The following is a 21,304-nucleotide window of genomic DNA, read 5'->3' on the forward strand; positions in this document are numbered from 1 at the left end:
GGAATGGAAACAGCCATGAAATGGCTCTCGGGTGCTGGAGGACTCGGACTTTCTGTGCTCTTGGCTTCAGGAAGGGGAAAGGGGGAGGATGTGCTGCTCAAAAGAGGAGCGGCAATCCGGGGGGCTTCTCCTAGAGTGCCTCGTCTCGTTAATTGAGAGGGTCGTCATTACTAGACCATGTCAACTTGGAGAGTGACCTCTATTGTTCTCTTACCCCGGTGCTTTTAGTATTTGTGGCTAGGGTGCCTGCTTTAGAATCTCAGCTCCCTAAATAGCTGAAATTGCTTCCATCATTTTTTAGAGTAAGGTGAGCCCAAAGTAATTTGTAGTCATCAAATGATCTACTTCTTGACACAACCAAGGGTGAATAAAATCCAATTTCTGAATAAACAGAGTGGTTCTCTCCCTGATTGGTGAACAGGTTCATCATTATTATGTGTGAGATACCATTTAAATCTTTTCTTTTTTTGTTCTTTATCAATGATTAAGGCAAAGAAAGACTTGCTGCTTACCTTGGAGTAACTGCTCTTCAAGCAAGTCAGTTTATAGAGAGTTTTCTTCAGAAATACAAGAAAATCCATGACTTTACCCAGGAAACAATCATGAAGTGCCACCACAAAGGTAATTAAGCTTAGCCATATCCCTGTCTTCCTACTCTCAATAATAGATTTTCTTTTACTGCTTCTCCATTCTGATGAGTGTCACAAAATAGATGTGAACAAAACATGGCATATTTCTTCTCCTTTTGCACTGTTCCATGTACTCATGTCCTCCCTCTTTCTTCATCCATTGAATTTCTACAATTTCTTTGAAGTCCAATTCAAATAATACTTTTTTCAGGAAATTTCCCCCTCTAACCTCATGTACTACTTTGTACCTTTCTAATATGTCTATTATCTTTTTATATAATAGCTTCTTTTTTTCAAAATACATGCAAAGACAGTTTTCAACATTCACCCTTGCAAAACCTTGTGTTCTAAATTTTTCTTTTTCTCTTCCACTACCTAGATAGCAAGTAACTCAATATAGGTTAAACATGTGCAATTCTTCTAAGCATATTTTCACATTTATCATGCTGATCAAGAAAACTCAGATCAAAAAGAAAACAAAGTGAGAAAGAAAATAAAAACAAACAATAGCAAAAATGTGAAAATACTATGTTGTGCTCCACATTTATTTAGTCCCCATAGCCCTTTTTCTGGATGCAGATGGCTTTCCCTCACAAGTCTATTGAAATTGTAAAATGTTTATTATCTAATACTGTATGTTATAAATGTGTTTACAACTTATTCCATTATTATGTGAAAAGTTCTTGGAAAACAGGGACTCTGTCTTCCCTGGTTTTCATTAAAACATTTTGAGTGCAATAGGTATTTAATATATTTTTCTTGAACAAGTGAGCAAATAAACTCACAGGCTTAAGTCAGGAAGGAGACTAGTAGATCTCCCCTAGAACCATATCAATATGTAAGCACCTGGCAGAAGTAGGGAACACATACATTAAAAGTTGAAGATTTAGGAAGGTGGGATGAACTTACTGTCAGTCCCCTGGTATTCCTCATAGCTTGCCTCCACCTCCTAAATCATTACTTCTGTAACCATTTCCTCATTTTTATCTCAATCCCTTAAATTTTGCTGCTCTAAAGAAACAGATACTAATCCAGACTGGCATTTTTATTTGTTAGCTCTCACTTGAATCTTGATTCAGAATCATCAATAGAGATCACCAGTGATGAGGAACAGCTATATCCTAGAGTAGCCAATTCTACTGCTGGACAACTTTTATTGTTAGAAATGTTTTTTCTTACCTGGACCTGATATCTGCTTCTCTCTTCTCTAAGGAATTCTCTAAGGAATTCCATTTTGAGTTAGCTTTCTGAATTAAGATTTTTTTTATACTGTCCCCAAAAATGTCTCCCTGAAACTTACACCTATGGGAAAGAGATTTGAGTAGAAATTGTTTTACCTCCTAAACCTTTGCTTCCTTCATCCATAAAATGAGGGATTTGACACCATAGACACTTTTAAGATGAAGTCCAGCCCAAAGCCCAGATGCTCTAAAAGAAGAGGCAATTAGAACACCTTCCATGAGAGAGCCGACTTGAAGGAATCAGAGGCAAACAGGACAGCTTGGAGCATTGCTTTTTGAGAGTTCTACATGATTAAGATTCTCAGTTTGCTGTGTGCAGGGTCAGAATTTTTAAAATATTTTTAAAGAAAGTCAGTGCTGATCTTGGATGTTGACTTTGGAGTTAGGAGACCTGGGTTTGAATCCCTGCTCCACTCCTTATGCTTTAGGTAATCTTTAAATCACAAATCCCTCTGGACCTTACTTTCCTCATCTTTAAAAGGAAAGGTTGAAAATGCATGGTCTATGGTCTCCCTTCCAACTCTAAAGCCAATGGTCATAAAAAGGATAAGAAGTTACTCTTTACTGCAAATCATAAGGGAAATTAATTTTCAGATTTGCGGTTGCTATTATCACTCACTCATAGTGAAGAATATTCAGTGTTATAAAATTGGTTTCCTGAGGAAATGCAATAGTAATCGTTTCTCAAGAAATGTTTTTGATTTTTGAAGAGCATTTCCAACATCTTCCTGTTATTGTTTATAATTGGCTTCTATGCATCCCAGGAGCGTGTTGTTACTAGTTACAGTTACTTTTTGCAGTCTGAGGAAAAACTTTCTATCTGTAGGTCAGGAAAAAAGGTCAGGGGCCAGGCCAAAATTCCAATTAACTGAGGAGTCATTCATGTTGCCTCAGGCAATCTCGTTGTTGTCTAGTTCTTTTTCCAAAGATATTGTAGTCAATGAAAAGACAGTGATTTATACAACCAGTTTGCAAAAGTCCTAAGAGGCAAAGAGTCCACAAAGGTTAAACCAAAGAGGTCCCAATCCTGTAATGGAGAAGACACATAGTATAGACAAGTGTGATAGAGCCATTGTGCCTAAAGGTACACCTCAAGTCAAAACCATTTTCATAACATTACTAAGATGTCATTTCTAATCTAGTAAGTATTGATAGATATCACCTATATAAGTAGAAACTCTTTCGAGTGGGCTTATTAATTTTTAAGAGTGTAAAATGGGTCCTGAGACCAAAAAGTTTAAGAATTGATATTTTTTTTAATTACCTTGGCAGTAAAGGAATGATGGATTGGGTTAGAAAAAAACAAACAAAACAAAACAAAACTTAAAACTGAGATAATGATCTAGAAGGCTGCTCCAGTGGTCCACATGTGAGTGAGGCAGGCATGAATTGGTGGAGTAGATAGGAAAGAGGGATGTATCTGAAAGATATTGTGAAAGGGGAAATGACAGGAGTTAGCAATGGAGTGGGTATGAAAGGTAAGGGGGGAGTTGAAGATGCCACCAAGGTTGCTTGGAGGATAGTAATGCCCTCAAAAGTAATAGCGAAGTTCAGTAGAGTTTGAGGGGGAAAATGCTTGATCATCTGAAGTTTGAAATGCCTACAAGACAGTCATTTTGAGATACATGAAAGACAGTTGGTGATGAATGACAGAAGTTCAGGTGAGAGATTAGAGCTACATATGTAAGTCTGGGAATGATCTGCATAAAGAAGATTACTGAACCCATAGGAACTTAAGGACATTCAGGAAAAGGTAACCAGCATGATGAAGGGCCCTGAAATTGATGTCATGCATTTGAGGAGGTGTTAAAGTAATTGGAAATGTTTTGCTAAGAGAAGGGAAGATTTAAGGGAGACATAATAGATGTCTGAAAATGTTTGAAGGGCTAGCGTATAAATGAGGGTCATACTTGTGCTACAGACATACTAAGAGCAATGGGTAGGAATTCTGCAAAGAGTTCTAACAATTAAAAAAACTAACAAAGTGGAACTGGCTCCCCTGGGAGTGGAAGAATGAAGTGATGAAGTTCATACCTTCCCTTCTTCAGACCTTAGTTTCTTCACCCGTAAAATGAAGGGGTTGACTAAATGATTGCTAAGGTCCCTTCTGTGTCTTGTACAAGCTCATTAATGTGTCTGTACATCATGTACTTATGCTGCTTCCAATTTCCATTGTGCCTGTTTTCTCTTTCATAAAACCAAAGGATATGTGGTTTCTATCATGGGACGCAGAAGACCCCTGCCAAATATCAACTCAAAGGATTACAGACTGAGGACTCAGGCAGAAAGACAAGCAGTAAACTTTGTGGTCCAAGGTAAAACAATAACCATTCATTCAATGACCATTGACTCCTTGAATTTCTCAGATCTGATCTAGTAAAACATAGCTCAGTTAATTTCTTTGTGAGTTTGCTATTAATGCTACTTCTGATAGTGCTTTGCAAGCTACTTGTGATGTCTCTTAAAAACCTACTTCACTTACCTTGTCAACAATTTCTAAAATGTGACATTTTAATATCTTACAAAAATATTCAAACCAGTAGAAGTGAACTGCAGCAAACAAACAACAAGAGTTGAGTAATTTTCAGCTACTTTAGAAGTAAACCCTAGGGATTCCATCTTGTAACTATCTTTTACTCATCATTAATATTTGGGCACCTTAGTGAACTAATCTCAGTAGCCTGAGATCATGATACTTAAGTGCCGCATTATTGAGAGTCAATAACATCTAACAGGTGGCAGGAAAGTCAGTTGACGATGGAATATTTCAAGGGCAGCCCCAAAAGAATATGGCTAACTAATTATAATTCTTGAGAAATGCCACACTCCTGCCAGAGGATGGACTGAATGAAAAACTGAGACATATTTTTTTTTCTTTTTTTTTTTTTTTTTTCTGAGGCTGGGGTTAAGTGACTTGCCCAGGGTCACACAGCTAGGAAGTGTTAAGTGTCTGAGACCACATTTGAACTCAGGTCCTCCTGAATTCAGGGCTGGTGTTCTATCCATTGCGCCACCTAGCTGCCCCCGAGACATATTTCTTATACATGGCTAATGTGAAATTTTATTTTGCTTTACTGTTCTTAACAGTTTTGTTTTTTTTCTGCTCTGTTAATAAGGAAGAGAGAAGGAAGTGGGAGGGAAAGAGAATTGATCTTTGTTGAAAATGAAATACAATTTTAATTAAAAAAAAATAAGCATCATGAATCAGTAATTCCCAGAATTACTGATACTAATAAACCCCTGCAAGAACAATTAAACATAAGGTGTGACCATTCGCAAAAGTGGTACTCTTTAACACCTGCAATACATAATTCTAGTGACACAAGATGGGACAAGACACAAGGACATTTCAAAGCAATAAAACAAAGATGTTTGTTGCAAACACATCTCAGGAGCCTTTAAACTGGGAATAGCTGGCTAGAATGTTAGAATGTGCTATACACTTTTTTAGATGCCAACTGGTCCTCTTACTTAATGAGATGAAAGGCCTTGCAGAATTCTCCTCTCCACTGACATATTAGGAAAGATGAAGATTTTCTAGAATAGAAAACAATAATTTAAGAAAGTTAGGAATACAAGTGTTATGAGAAAAAGGTAATTGAAACCAAGATCATGAGTCTGGTTAGTAAAGGTTAAAAAGGAGAAAGGAAGAAGGAAACATTGGGAGCTATCAACAGGAATGGACGTAATCTCAAAAGGGAAGAAGCAGCTTCCTATGTTAGAACAAGGGACTTCCACAAATTCGAGCAGCCCAAAGGGAACTATATTGAGAACTGGTGACAAAAGGGCATGTGGCCGATTAGGTGGTGGGCCATCTTCTTAGAAAAGCTGTATGTAGATGTGACAGACTTATCAAACCATTGAAATGCCAGCCATTACCATTGATTCATTAGGGATAATTGATACCAAGAAAAAAAGCATTTCCAGGAAATAGGAAACCCTAGGCAAGAAACTAAACGAATTAGTTTCATAAGCTATATTTACATGCTTCTTGCAATTAAAGGTTATGACTTTTGAGAAGAGAAATGATAATTCCCATTTACATGACACCTTAAGGTTTACAAAATGCTTTTCCTAAAACATCCTTGTGAAGTACTACAACTATTTATTCTTATGTGCATTTTTTTTGCTAAAGAGAATGAGGTTTTGAAAGATTCTGCGAAATACTTGTTGTCCCATAGAATCAGTGGGAAGACTCAAACTCAGGTTTCCTTACTATAATAAGGTCAGAACTCTTTTCACTACATCACGCTGTCACTCAAACAGCAAGATGAGAAGTCAGCTCTGTACATGATATTTTACTAAGTAACTGAAGACCCAAAACAATTTGTTAAACAATGTGGTACAGTGGCAAAAGCATCATTAAATTTCGAAGTTGGGAAAATCTGGATCTTCTCCTTGCTACCTATGTGACTTTGGGCAAGCTGTTTCCTCCCTTTGAGGGAACTCTTACTCCATTTCTGTACCATGGAGATCAGACTGACACATGATCAACTCCCCCTGGTTGCTGTAAGGAAATCACTTTGTAAAGTGCTACTTTGCGTGTTCTGTTCTGGTGATGAAAGTGGTCTTTGAATACCTAAAGACTGTCATGTGCAAGAGAAATCATAATCACAAGCATTTTGTGCAGCTCCAGAAGCATAAATAGAATGCATAAGTGGCAGTAGCAGGAAGAGGGATTTCAACTTAATAAAAAGAAAAGGTTTCTAATAACAAAAGCTGTCCTAGAGTAGAATACTTTGAAATCCTCCATCACTAGAGGTCTTCTTGTAGATGTGGGAAGGTCATGTGTCAATGATACTAGAGAGAGTATTCCTAGCCAGTTACAGGTTGTACTACATGACTGTGATTGTATGATTCTTTGAAAATTAGGATGGGAAGCAAAAAGGTTTATCCTTTACGAGAGGGTTCCTACAGAGACTGGACGACTCCTCATCAGGGATAAGTCCTGTTATGAATTTTAGACTCTGAGGTCCTTTCCAACTCTGATATTCTATAAGGTTTTGAAAGGGACAGTGTTCATTTGGATAGATAAGTCTTGGTATAAAGAAATAGTCGCTTTACTTTATAGTCACTCCTCCTATGAATGAATTAATGGAATGTAATTATTAAATGCTTACTATGTGCCAGATACTGAGATACAAATACAAAAGCAAGACAGTCCTTCCCCTTGCGAAGGAGGAGAATGAGGAGACATCATATAGAGTAGTGGTCATCAGAGAAGGGTGTTCGACTGGGAAATCACAGGAATGGTGTGTGGAAGAAACCATAAGGGAATTGATTGGCACAATCTTTCTGGAAGCATGGGATTTGATGGCCTACAATAAAACTAACTTATCTGAAGCCCAATTTCCTCCTCTCCTTGCCAGTGAGTTTAAGGAGAATGAGTTATTAGAAAATGAAGGTGACATGATATTGTGGAAACAGCACAGCATTTCAAGGATAGCTCCTAACACTAGACTTCTAGCACTTTACTCTTGTGGGGCTAAGTTTGCTGTCTTGTGATTTAAAAGCATTGAACCAAAATATCTTCAAGATGGTTTCCACATTTAAATCCTAATGGTTTTAATTTATGTCAAACAGAGTAACTAGGTACTGCTTTACTTAAGCCAGAGGGACTGGCAACTTTTTCTCGTTTCTCTATTTTACCTGCCATCAAGATTTACTCAGAGTTCATTGCTCTGACGTGTCTTGACTTTCAATAGATTTCCCAATTCTCATATTCAATTGCTTATCACCTCTACCACAGCTACTCCAGGGACAATTCTACCTGGGGATATAATCCAGGGTTTTCCCAAAAGAGGAAAGAAAGGTACCCAATTGACATCATATGAATCAGGTATAAAACTGGTCATTTTATTCCCCCCCAGAAAACAAAGATAAGCATAAGAGAATCACAACACACCATTCAGGATTCAGAAACATTATCTTATAACCAAATTACAATTTAAGCTCACCAAAGCATAGCATTGTTTAGTAGTTCTGTCAATTAGCTACTTCATGTTTCACCTCTACTGAGCCCCATCCTATCAAAACCCACGTGTGAGCCATGAATTTTTATGGTGACCCCACACATCCCAATGTTTACTTTTCCCTTGGCATGAGCCCATTCCTCCTGTTTTTACTGCTTTTTACTTTTTACATCAATTTGCCTCTCTTGTGGGCACCGAAGCTGTTGCTTCCCTGACTATCCAGGACCTCATGACCTTCTAAAATTCATTTGGTCATTTGGATTTGTTGCTGCTCAGTCACTTCACTGGGAAAGGAAACACACAGACACACACACACACACACACACACACACACACACACACACACACACACACACAAGAAAGGCAGCCTCCTTGCAGACAGAGGCTTGTCTCAATTTCTGGCTATATGAGATTGGGTGTAGGGGAAAATTTGCATCCATCTCCAACCTGACTCTCCCAGATACAACTTAAAATAGTCCTCAGACTTTGAAATAAGAAATTCGTGAGAGACAATTTAGCCTTCTGATCAATTTAGTATTCCCACAGAGTTCTGGCTGAGCAACCACTTGGAGGGACCAACAATGAGTAGCCCAAAACAGGCAGAATATAGTTGTAGATACTCAGGTTTCCATATCAGCAAGCATCAGGACTGGTATTGATTGACTAGTATGATTGTCAGGATTGGTGACTTAGACTACTCTTTAAAAAGGAGAGAAGGAAGGGAACCTACTACATATGGTATAAATTAAGACAGCGTTATTACATCAGTCAGCTATAGACATTCAGCCCAAGATAGCATACATTAGCCGGTACCTCCCTTCAGAAGTAAGTATCAGGAAAAGTTTTAGCAAGGCTTTCCAGAGAAAATACCTAGAATAAGAAGGAAAGAGAGAGAGAGACGGAGAGACAGAGAGACAGACAGAGACAGAGAAACAGCTCTTCCCTTGTCATATAACTTAAAGCAGCTATTTATTACTAAGAAAAACAGACCTGCAGCACTCTACAAACAGAAAGCAACACAAAACAGAGTGTCTGTGAGAATCTGATGAAAAAAAGGGATGTGGTTGAGGTATGTGCAAAAGTTACACTCATAATCAAGGAAAGATGTTTAGGAGAGGGGCATGGAGAATGTGCTCTAACTTTACAGAATATTGCATCAGCTGGATGAGAGTTCAGGGATAAATGACCTGGACTAGTCTGAGAATTGGGTTGTACTCAGCCAGGAAGGGGAAGGTAAGGAAGGAGCTAGAAGAGACTGATGGTCAGGGAGGAATGCTGCTTTGCCTCACTTATTATAAACCAAGATGCTCTTCCTTTTTAGGATCTGCTGCTGACCTCTGCAAAATGGCCATGATCAAGATATTTGCTTCAATTGCTACTTCTCCAAAGCTGACAGCCAGGTTAGTGAATGATGTGAACATTTATTTATCTATTTCAGTTAAGGAAACAAGTTCCTGAGGTACCTTTGCCATAATTCCTTAACCAAAGCACAACAACAAGCAGTAAGAGTATTGAACTTAGTGTCACAGGAGCTGGGTCTGAATCCCAATTCTGCAATTTAATCTCTGTGTGACATTGGACAGGTCCCTTAAACTGTCTGGGTCTTACATGTAAAGTGAGCAGATTGCATTTGGTGAGCTCCAAGGTGTCTCTGAACTCAAGATCTATGATCTGATGATCCTGTGACTTTTCTGTGCACCAATGTATGTTTATAAAATAGGGATAATACCTGTACTATTGGCTTCATGAGGCAAGTTGTGATGTTAAATGATCATGAACAAAAAGTACTTTGTATTTATTCGTTCTTTCCACAAATATAAATTAAATATGCAAAGCACTCTGCTTTGTAAACTTTTAAGAAGTGTCACATAAATCTCAGTTAATTTATCAATGCTTTAACTTCTCAAATATTGTTTTAGTCTTTCTTTAACTTGATTTTGTATGACTATTTGAATGTATAATCTGTCATCTGGGAACTGTATATCTTTTGAAATTAGAAGCTTAAACTGCTATTATTTTAAAATATATTCTTTGTGCCTAGTTTCAAAACCTCAACTTTAAGATCATTATAGTTATCACTGACCCAAGTCTAAATACTGGTTCCTAAGGCAAACCTAGGAATAATCTAATGTACATCACAGATTTGAGGAAAGCCTATTTTAAAGGGTTCAAATCAATTAGGATCCCATGGACTGAATGCTAGAAAGTCAGACTAGGTGGGAAAACTTTCAATGGCACAGTACTTTTGAGGGGCAAAAATGAAATTCTTCTTTTCTTTTTAAGAGATTGATGATTTGTGGCCAAAGAATAGCTAGAGAACATTATAAAATACAAAATGGATAATTTTGATTATATTAAATTAAAAAGGTTTTACACAAACAAAACCAATGCAACAAAGGTTAGAAGGGAAGCAGAAAGCTGGAGAAAAAAAAAATTAATAGCCAGTGTTTCTGATAAAGGCATCATTTCTAAAATATATATAGATAATGGACTCAAAGGTATAAGAATACAAGCCATTCCCCAATGATAAATGGTCAAAGGATATGAACAGACAATTTTCAGATGAAGAAATTAAAGCCATTTCTAAAATGTTCTAAATCACCATTGATTAAATAAATGCAAATTAAGATAGCTCTGAGGTACCCCTTCACACCTCTCAGTTTGGGTAAGATGACAGCAAAGATAATGTTAAATTTTGGAGGGGATTTGGGAAAACTGGGATACTAATGCATTGTTGATGGAGGAGTGAAATGGAAACATATTTACAAAAATATAACAACATAAAATGGAAAAAATAATCCTATTTTAGAAAAATATATGTACATACACACATATATATGCATAATCCTTGTTAAAGGATGACTTTCTCTAGTGCAGATTGGATATGGAGAGAGGAAGAGAGACAGTTCAGAACTTAAATTTAACCAAAAACATTTAAATTTTTAAAAAGCAAGCACTGACCAGTCATGTAATCCTTACAATAACTCTGGGAGATAGGTGCTATTATTTCATTTTTCCCTTTAATAGATCAGGGAATTGAGGTAAACAGAAGTGAAGTCACATAACTAATAAATTTCTGAGATCCACATTTTTGGTATAAATCCCACTTGATCATAGTGTATTATCCTGGGGATGATTTTCTGTAGTCTTTTTGCTAATATTTTATTTAAGATTTTAGCATCAATATTCATTAGGGAGATTGATCTATAATTTTCTTTCTCAGTTTTCAGCCTACCGGTTTAGGTATCAGTACCATGTCTGTGTCATAAAAGGAATTTGGTAGAACTCCTTCAACCCCTTTTTTCAAATAGCTTATATAGAATTGGAGTTAGTTGTTCTTTGAACGTTTGGTAGAATTCACATGTAAATCCATATGGTCCTGGGAATTTTTTCTTAGGGAGTTGGTTAATAGCTTGTTCTATTTCTTTTTATGAAATGGGACAATTTAGACTACTTACTTCTTCCTCTGTTAATCTGGGCAAGCTATATTTTTGAAGGTATTCTTCCATGTCATTTAAGTTATCGAATTTATTGGCATAAAGTTAAGCAAAGTAGCTCCTAACTATTGTTCTAATTTCCTCTTCATTAGTGGTGAGTTCTCCCTTTTCATTTTTAAGACTAACAATTTGCTTTTCCTCTTTCTTTTTTTTAATCAGATTTACTAAGGGTTTGTCTATTTTGTTGATTTTTTTCATAGAAACAACTCTTAGTTTTATTAATTCAATTGTTTTTTTTTTTACTTTCAATTTTATTAATCTCACCTTTTATTTTTAGAATTTCAAGTTTCGTGTTTGTCTGGGGGTTTTTAATTTGTTCCTTTTCTAGCAATTTTAGTTGTAAGCCCAATTCGTTGACCCTCTCTTTCTCTATTTTATGCAAGTAGGCCTCTAGAGATATAAAACTTCCCCTTATTACTGCTTTGGCTGTATCCCACACATTTTGGTTTGATGTCTCATTATTGTCATTTTCTTGGGTGAAGTTATTAATTATATCTATGATTTGCTGTTTTACCCAATCATTCTTTAGTATAAGATTATTTAGTTTCCAATTATTTTTTGGTCTATTTTCCCCTGGCTTTTTATTAAATGTAATTTTGATTGCATTGTGGTCTGAAAAGGATGCATTTACTATTTCTGCCTTACTGCATTTGATTTTGAGGTTTTTATGCCCTAGTATATGATCAATTTTTGTATAGGTTCCATGAACTGCTGAGAAGAAAGTATACTCCTTTCTGTCTCCATTTAGCTTTCGCCAAAGATCTATTATATCAAACTTTTCTAGTATTCTATTTACCTCTTTGACTTCTTTCTTATTTATTTTGTGGCTTGATTTATCTAATTCTGAGAGTGCAAGACTGAGATCTCCCACTATCATAGTTTTGCTGTCTATTTCTTCTTGCAGCTCTCTTAATTTCTCTTTTAAGAATTTAGATGCTGCACCACTTGGTGCGTATATGTTTAATATTGATACTGCTTCATTATTGATGCTACCCTTTAGCAGGATATAATGCCCTTCCTTATCTCTTTTGATTAGATTAATTTTTGTTTTTGCTTGATCTGAGATGAGGATGGCTATCCCTGCTTTTTTGGCATTACTTGAAGCATAGTAGATTCTGCTCCACCCTTTTACTTTTATTTTGAATGTATCACCCTGTTTCAGGTGTGTTTCCTGTAAACAACATATAGTAGGATTCTGGCTTTTAATCCAGGCTGCTAACTGCTTCCTCTTTATGAGGGAGTTTACTCCATTCATATTTATGGTTAGAATGATTAATTCTATATTGCTTGCCGTCCTGTTAACCCTTGCTTATGCTTTTCTCCTTTCCTTCCCTCTTACCCCCCCCCAGTATTAAACTTGTGAACACCACTTGCTTTTCACAGCCCTCCCTTTTTAGTATCCCTCCCCTACCTTAAAGTTCCTCTTCCTATTTTACCCCTTTTTCTCACAATTTCTGTATTCCCTTCCCCTTAGCTTACTTCTTTCCTCTCACTTTTCAATGAAGTGGAAGAAGTTTCACCATAAATCTAATATGTCTATTGATACACACTATGTTCATCTTCCTCCTTTCTTTCTCTCAGATATAATAGGTTACCTTTGCCTCTTCATGAGATGTAGTACCACCACTTTACCCTTTTTTATGATATAATTTCCTTTCCACTTCTAGTTTCTAGGACAAATTATACATGTGTTCTTTACATATCTTTATGGCAGAAATATAGTTCTCAAGATTTCTTTTTACCTCTTTAGAAATCTCTTGAGTTCTGTATTTGAAGATCAAACCTTTTATGTAGGTCTGGTTTTTTCATCAAAAATAGATGGAATTCATTTATTTCGTTAAATGTCCATCTTCTTCCCTGGAAAACGATGCTCATTTTTGCTGGGTAAGTTATTCTTGGCTGCATACCAAGTTCCTTAGCCTTTCAGAATATCATATTCCAGGCCCTTCATTCTTTTAATGTGGATGCTGCTAGATCCTGGGTTATCCTTATTGTGGCTCCTCCATATCTGAATTACTTTTTTCTAGCAGCTTCCAATATTTTTTTTCCTTCATCTGATGGTTCTGGAACTTGGCCAGTATATTTCTTGGCGTTTTGATTTTAGGGTCCCTTTCAGTAGGTGATCAATAAATTTTTTCAATGTCTATTTTACCTTCTGTTTCCAAAATGTCTGGGCAGTTCTCTTTGATAATTTCCTGGAAAATAGTGTCCAGGCTCTTTTTTTCCTCACATTTTTCAGGGAGTCCAATTACTCTCAAATTGTCTCTCCTGGATCTTTTTTCCAGGTCTGTTGTCTTTCCAATAAGGTACTTGACATTCTTTTCAATTGTTTCATTTTTCTGGTTTTGCTTGACTACTTCTTGATTTCTTCTTGAGTCATTCATTTCTACTTGTTCCATTCTAATTTTCAGTGATGTATCTTCTTCACTCACTTTTTTATATCTTTTTGTAATTGTCCAATTGAGTTTTATCTTCTATGGAATTTTTTTCCATTTCATCCATTTTATTTTTTAGAGAGCTGATTTCTTTTTCCAGCTCACTAATCCTGTTTTCCTTGGAGTTGTTTACTTTTTCTAATTCACTAATTTTATTTCTCAATGATTTGATCTCTTTATCTACACTGGATAACTTCTCCAGGCTCTCTTGCCAAGCTTTCCTTTCCTTTTCCCATTTCTCTTCTAGCTCTCTTGTGAGAGCCTTTTTGATTTCCTCTATGAGATTCTTTTGTATTGAGGAGCAGATCATATCGCCCTTAGGGGATTCCTCTGGAGACAATCTGCTTTTGGAGACCCATGCATTTCCTAGCATTTTTTTCTACCTTAGTACCTTTTTGTTTTATTGGTCAGTCATTTCCATATATGTATGTGAGCATAATAAAATATGCACAATATATATGCATTGTGTATATACATGTATGTAGATATTTTGTAGATAAATATATAGTATAGATAGATGTTGTAGATAAATATATTTTAGATGAATATATGGTTAGCATTAAATGGGGTAATTATTAAAAGTTATGCCAACTCATTGACCCAAGCTCTGTTGAGGGAAGATCTGTTGAGAAAAGCATCACCTGCAGCTTTTATATTACCTGCATTCAGCACATACCCCCTACCTGTTAAAACATCATGCACCTGCTGCCTTGGGGAGGAGCTGAGGCATAATGTTATTCAGTAATTTTGGTTGTATCTAATGTTTCATGATCCTATCTTGATTTTCTTGGCAAAGATTCTGGAGTGGTGGTTCACCATCTCCTTCTCCAGGTCATTTGACAGATGAGGAAACTGAGGTAAACAGGGCTAAGTGATTTGTCCAGGGTCACAGAACTATTTAAGATCTGAAGCCAGATTGGAACCCTGACTCCAGGCCTGGCATTCTATCCACTGTGTACCTAGCTGCCCTTGAGATGCAATGGCCCATCCCTTTTTTGCTGACATGGACCTCTCTAAATTATCTTTCTCACATTACAAAAATTATCAATAAAAGCAGGCTCCATCTTGAATCTCTTCCTGATCTTTAGTGATTAGCCAATCAACATGTTGCTGACTTGACATGTTTTAGAACCTCAGTTTTGTTATCTCTAAAATGAGAGAATTAAATAAGATGCTCTTTAAGTTTTCTTAACAGCAGAGGGGTCAAATGAGAACCAGATTAAAATGTAATTGGGAATTGCTTAACAGCAGTAAAAATACAATGCAACATAGATGATGTTCATTTAATTCAATAATAATCATTCAATAATTGTAATAATCATAATTATTAATCATTCATTGATAATGTTCATTTAATTTATGGTTTTCTAAGACAATAGACTCAGGAATCCATTTCAATGTGAGTTTGACCCCTACGCCTAACAGATCTGAATGCTGTGATGTTCTAAGTATGTCTGCAACCTAAATTATTAGTTTGAATGGTGCCCAAGGCCATGGGGGAAAGTTCATCTAACAGCTTTGTGTGGCAATAGGTCACAGATACATTCTGACCCATCATTACATGTCATATACAAAATTTTGAGAATCACCAAATATACAAGAGAATTTGATGATCTTAAAGTCATGGGACTGTAAGAAGATCAGTTTGGAGCTGGAGGGGACTTTTGTATTTGAATTTACTTATCTTACTGATGAGAAAACTAAGACCCAAAGAGGGGCAGTGCCTTGTCCAGCTCACAAACCACAAGGAAGCGGCTGAACTGAGATTCGGACCTTCACCTTTTGATTCCAGGATCAGGGATGCTTTCCACACCATCTAGCTGCCTCCCAAATCTCTGCTCCATCTTCCCAAACTTGGCACTGCCATGAAACTCCCTGGATGCTGAGCTGGGCTTCTTATGACCTAGTTGCAATGAGTAATGTTTCCGGACTAAAGCTGAAATGAAATCTTAGCAAGTTGTGTTGGAGGCTTAGATTTTACTTAAGCTGAAAATCTCAGTCCTGAGGCTAGTGAGGTTCTGGGGATCACTTTCACTTTAACAGATAAGATTCAATTGGAACCTTAGACTTATTGGAAATTTCATTCCCCATTCAGATGATTCTAATTGCATGACTGGAAATTTTCCATCCGTGAAGACAAGTCCCTAATTAGTGTCGACTTTGCTAGGGCACTTTTAGACAAATCCTCAGCCCATGGCTTAAATCTTCTCATGACTTGCTTAGTCTGGAAGTGCTCGATAGCTGAGTATTGACCTATAAAACTAATCATAAGCGGGCTAATCTCCCTGTGAGGGAGCTAGCTCTGGTCTGACCATGAAAGCCTAGTATCTAGAGCTGGAAGGGACCCCAGAAATCACTGAGCCTGATCTCTCATTTTCCAGAGGCCTAATAAAGAGGAAGGGACTTTCTTAGCTTCAGAGAGAAACAGAGCCAGGACTCAAACTGTGGGCTAATGACTCCATGCCCAGGGCTTTTTCCACTGTACTACCTATGTCCATTAAGGACCAGAGAAGTAGAATGGAATTAAACAGTCCTAAATGTGAGCTCTTGGAAATCCACAAAAACCCTGAAATGGGGAGCTGGCAAATTTCCAAAGGTTTCATTTTCCTTTGCAGAGAGGGGAAAATGCCTCTACTGTAACTCTAATCTAATCTCCTGCATGAACAGAGATAGAACTGTGAGATTTTAATCACCAGAGAACCATCGTCACAATTTGTGAAATTTGGTTCTGATGCTATCCCTTGTTCTCATGTCTTGGACATATAGACTGTAATGATGAGAAAAACTCACTAAATTAATGTTTTTCAATTCATAGATATGTTTATATACATTTGAGCTTCTTTTCCAAAGTTGTTATTAGACATTTAAAAATTCTACCATATTTTAGAGTTTTCCAGCTTCTCACAAGCTTTAAAGCTACAAGGGACCCCTCTATAATTGTGAATAATTAAGACTCAGCTACATCTTCAGTTAAAAATAAAATGTCTTTTTGAAATCAGTCATCAGTGAAAGAATAGAATGTAAAAGAAATCTTTTTTTAAACCCTGGGAATAGAATTTTCCTTTCTTCTTAAAAAAACAAATTAGTTCACTCATTAAAGATGAGAATGAAAATCAACTCGATAAAATCTTCATAAAACTAAAAATACAGCAGTTTTTACTTCCCTGTGAGAATTACCTGCATCCAGCAGCTTCTGTACCTCCTATGCTTGGTGTATGCCATAATAAAAAGAGAAAATTGGTCTGAGTCTAAGGTCCTGGGTTGAATCTCATCAGGAAATGCTGCTTCTTACTTATAGCCTAGAATCCAACTTCTAAGAACTAGAAGAGACCTTAGTATCCATCTGTTGCAAGCCTTTATTGATAGGTGAAGTGGCCAGGCCAAAGTCTCATGGCTAATAAATGTTAGGACTGAAATTCGAACCAAGGTTTGCTGACTCAAATCAACATCCTTTCCACTGTATTATGCTGTATAAGTTCTCTGTAGGCCTCAGTTGCCCCATTTTCAAAATAAGATAGTTGAACTAGGTAATTTCTGAAGTCCTTTCTAACTCTAAGTGTTATGACCTGATAATCTGGGGAGGAAAAACCAATGTAAAACAGATTGTACTTTGATGTCCAATATCTATACAGGTTAGCTTTTCCTATTACATGGGACTGAAGGAGTTCACATGCAATTTGGGAAATTTCCACAGCATTCTGCATCATCCAGAGCTTCCAGGAGAAAAGGCAAAACAGGTCCCTACTTGCCGAGAGGATATAGGCACTTAAAAATGCTAGAATCTTGCAAATTGATCTGTTTTAGGCATCTTTATCACTCCCAGCCACAAGATCATATTAGCTGGAAGTATTCCATTGTGAACTGTGGACCTTTGTGAGAAAACAAGGCAGCCACAGCAGCAGGGAAATGATGGTAACCATAACATAAAATCTACACTTTAGATATGCCTAAAATTGCAATCCACAAAAGTTGGTATAGACCTTAGGGGTCAGTTCATGTAACTCATACCTGCAAAGCACTTTCTCTCTCTCTGCCTGTAGTCATCTCCCATGGCAGCTTGTTCCATCCTTGGAGAGCACCAATGATTAAAAATGTTTCTCTTAGCTTACATCAAGCTAAAATCTGCCTCTTTGCAACTTATCTGTATTTCTCCTACTTTGTCTTCCGGGATCAAATGAAAAATCCCTCTTCCCTTTGATAGCTTTTTAAATGCTTGAAGAGAACTCTCATGTTGCCAAAAAGTCTTATCTTCTTCGAGCTGAACAATCCAATTGAGACATGTACCACATAGAGAAGATAATTAAAGAAAATGCCATCATCAGAGTAAACTGAACAGAACCAAGAAAACACTGTACACAGGAACAGCAATATCATCAGTGATCAACTTGAAAGACCTAGCTATTCTGATCAAAACAATGATCCAAGACAATTCTGAAGAACTCATGATGAAAAATGCTATCCACTTCCAGAGAAAGAAGCATAATTTTTTCATTTCCTTTATTTTAATTAATTTTAGGCAACATGGCTAATATGGAAATATTTTGCATAATTTCACATATATAATTAATATTGCTTATCTTGCTTTTTCAATTAGTGAGGGAGGAAAGAGAGAATTCAGAACTTAATTTTTAAAAAATGAATGTTGAATATTTAATATGTATTGGTCAACCTGCCATCTGGGGTGGGGGGGAAGGAGGGGAAAAGTTAGAGCAAAGGGTTTGGCAATTGTTGATGTTGTAAAATTACCCATGCATATATCTGGTAAATAAAAACTATTAAAATATTTACAAAAAAAGAATGCTGAAAATAAATCATAAATTTAAAATGGAAAGGGGAGAAAATGGCATCTTTCAAGATGAGTTCTCTCTCACATTTAATTATGATAAGGAAGCCCTAAATATGTGATAAAAACCATCTTGCAAAATTTTCCACCAAATTCCCTGTATAGTCATGGTTGACATATATATTAAAATCCTGGTCTATTCCTATTACAACAGAAAGCTTAATAGCTTAAAGATTTACATAACCTAATTCCTAACTCATTTTTTTCAAAAGCCACCAATCTGAGTTTTGTGTTTTATTGTTGTTTTTTTTTTTTTTTTAAGTATTGTAGTCACTTATATTAGGTGGTCAGATGACACGTAGGAGGAGAGCTGGACTTCAAATCAAAAACTGAATTCAAATCCTTTCTTTTGTCTTCAGTCGTAACCAATAATAGAAAACTGAGTATCAGAAAGATAAATTAGCCACTGGCCACACAAGCTAAGTAAATATCAGAAGCAGTCCAACTCAAAGAGAGTTAACTGAGGTCATGGAGTCAAAGCCAGAAGCCTTGATCTGCAGGAATCAGCTCAATGGTTTAGATACTATGGCCTCATATGAGCAAGTCATTGCTATCTGTAAGCCTTAGTTTCCTCTGCGTAAAATGAAAGAATTAAACGGAGATGTGAAAGATTTGTATGAAATGATGCAGAGCCAAGAGAGCAGAAACCAAGAGAACCACATGCACAATTACTACTCAGCTCTTGTATGATTACAGAGTGCTTTACATACGTTTTCTCCAGTAATCTTCACAGAGACCTTTCAAAGTCAGTGCTACTAATAGCTTTAATTTTACAGATGAAGAAACAGAAGCTAAGAGACATCGGATGACTTGCTAAGTGTCTATGAGGCAAGATTTAAATTCAGTTCTTGCTTGAATTCCAGCTCTCCGTTTACTCTGTCATCTAGCCATTTTAATATGTTACTACAATGTTAAAAAAAAAAAAAACACAAAAAAAGACCCTCCCCCCAAAACAAACAAACAAAATCCTAAACTTATATTATTCACAGTGAACAATCTTGGTTCCAAAGAAATAAACATATGATCTGCGTCTCTCTTCTCAGTAGACTTAGTTGTTTTGTTGGTCAATTTTTGTTTTAACTTTTTTCCTTTAATACAAGGAAGGGTTTGAGAAAGACTGAAGAAAGGCAATTAGGACACTGAAAAATAACTATGAGATCAAAACAAATATGCATAATTTTAATAGGGAAAAATAATAAAATGAAAAAACTTGACAGTGTGATCCTTGGAGTCCCCAAACCATAACCCAACTCTCGTAGATCCCTGTTCTTGATCACAGGAAGACCTATATGAGAGTGTAATTCTTTGTTGCTGTTGAAATATTTAAGCTGAGGCTTAAAAGAAGCCAAGTGAAAGAGAGTGCAATTTAGATGGATCTTCTAATGCATGGAGGGAAGCTGCTAATGTCTATGAAGACTGAAAAAAATGGAAAAAGGCTTGCCTGAAGAACTTTAAAGGTTAAAATGGAGTACTTTATATTTTATCCTAGAGAGAATAGGGAGTCCTTGGACTGTATGGTTTAGGGAGGATGGGAAAGGGTTGACATAATTAAACCAGTGCTTCAGAAAACACTGGCAATTGTGTGAAGGGTAGATTAGAAAGCTGTGGCAATTGTCTGAACCAAAAGTGGTGATTTGTTTGAATGAGGGTGGGGTGGGGTGGAAGCAGAATAAGGCAGTTGAATTCCAGCAATGTTGGAGAAGTACAATTGAGAAGATTTTCGAAGTGATAGGGACGTAAGAGATGAGAGTAGTGTCATTTTATTAGATTGAATCACCTACCCATGAGCTTTTAATATTTCTCTAGTTATTTAGATCTGTCTTTATCTGTAAAGAGTATTTTGTAATTGTGTTCATATAGTTTGGGTATGTTTTGACAAGTAGACTCCCAAGTATTTTATACTATTAAAGCTTTTTTAAATAGAATTTCTCTTTCCACATCTTCCTGTTGGATTTTGTTAATAACATACAGAAATAATAATTTTAGTGGATTTATTTTTGTATCCTCCAACCTTTCTGAAATTGTTAATTGTTTCATTTAATTTTTAATTGCCTCTGTAGGGTACTCTAAGTAAACAATATTATCTGAAAAAAAAAAAGATAATTTTGATTTTTTGATTATTCCTTGCCTATGCTTATTTAATTTCTTTTTTGTCTTATTGCTATAACAAATTTCTAAAACTATATTGAATGATACTGGTGATGATAGAAATCCTTGCTTTATCCTTGATTTTAATGAAAAGGTCTCTAGCTTATTCCCATAACAAATAATGCTGTCTCTTTTATCATTTTAAGGAAAACACTATCTATTCCTATGATGTAAAAACCCTTTCTATCAATGTATTATAATTTTTCTTGCTTTATTATTAATATGATCATTTATGTTTATGTTTTTCTAATATCAAATAAACTCTGCATTTCTTGTATAAATCCATCCTGGTCATAATATGTAATCTTTGTGATATGTGGCTATGGTCTCCTTGCTAATATTTTATTTTAAAATTTCACCTCAATATTCATTACGAATATTGATCTATATTTCTCTTCCTCTGTTTTGATTCATCCTGGTTTAGCTAATTAAGACTATTATTTATGCCACAGGAGGAATTTGGTAGAAATCTTTCTTATCTTTTTAAACAGATTATGTAGTATTGGAATTATTTATTTATTTGATAGAATTCCATCTGG

At 36.1% G+C, this 21,304-nt stretch overlaps 1 protein-coding gene across 1 annotated transcript in view; it reads left to right on the forward strand.

The window, feature by feature from the left end:
* POLN (DNA polymerase nu) overlaps nucleotides 1-21,304 on the forward strand; it is a 303,906-nt gene that overhangs the window by 248,027 nt on the left and 34,575 nt on the right. Inside the window, exons 19-21 of the mRNA XM_074273159.1 lie at nucleotides 490-621; nucleotides 4,075-4,185; nucleotides 9,164-9,242. Of these exons, the coding sequence (XP_074129260.1) occupies nucleotides 490-621; nucleotides 4,075-4,185; nucleotides 9,164-9,242 (322 nt within the window). The remainder of the gene's footprint in view (nucleotides 1-489; nucleotides 622-4,074; nucleotides 4,186-9,163; nucleotides 9,243-21,304) is intronic.

Source organism: Sminthopsis crassicaudata, chromosome 6 (genome assembly GCF_048593235.1).
Source record: "Sminthopsis crassicaudata isolate SCR6 chromosome 6, ASM4859323v1, whole genome shotgun sequence".
In the NCBI taxonomy this organism is placed as follows: Eukaryota; Metazoa; Chordata; class Mammalia; order Dasyuromorphia; family Dasyuridae; genus Sminthopsis; species Sminthopsis crassicaudata.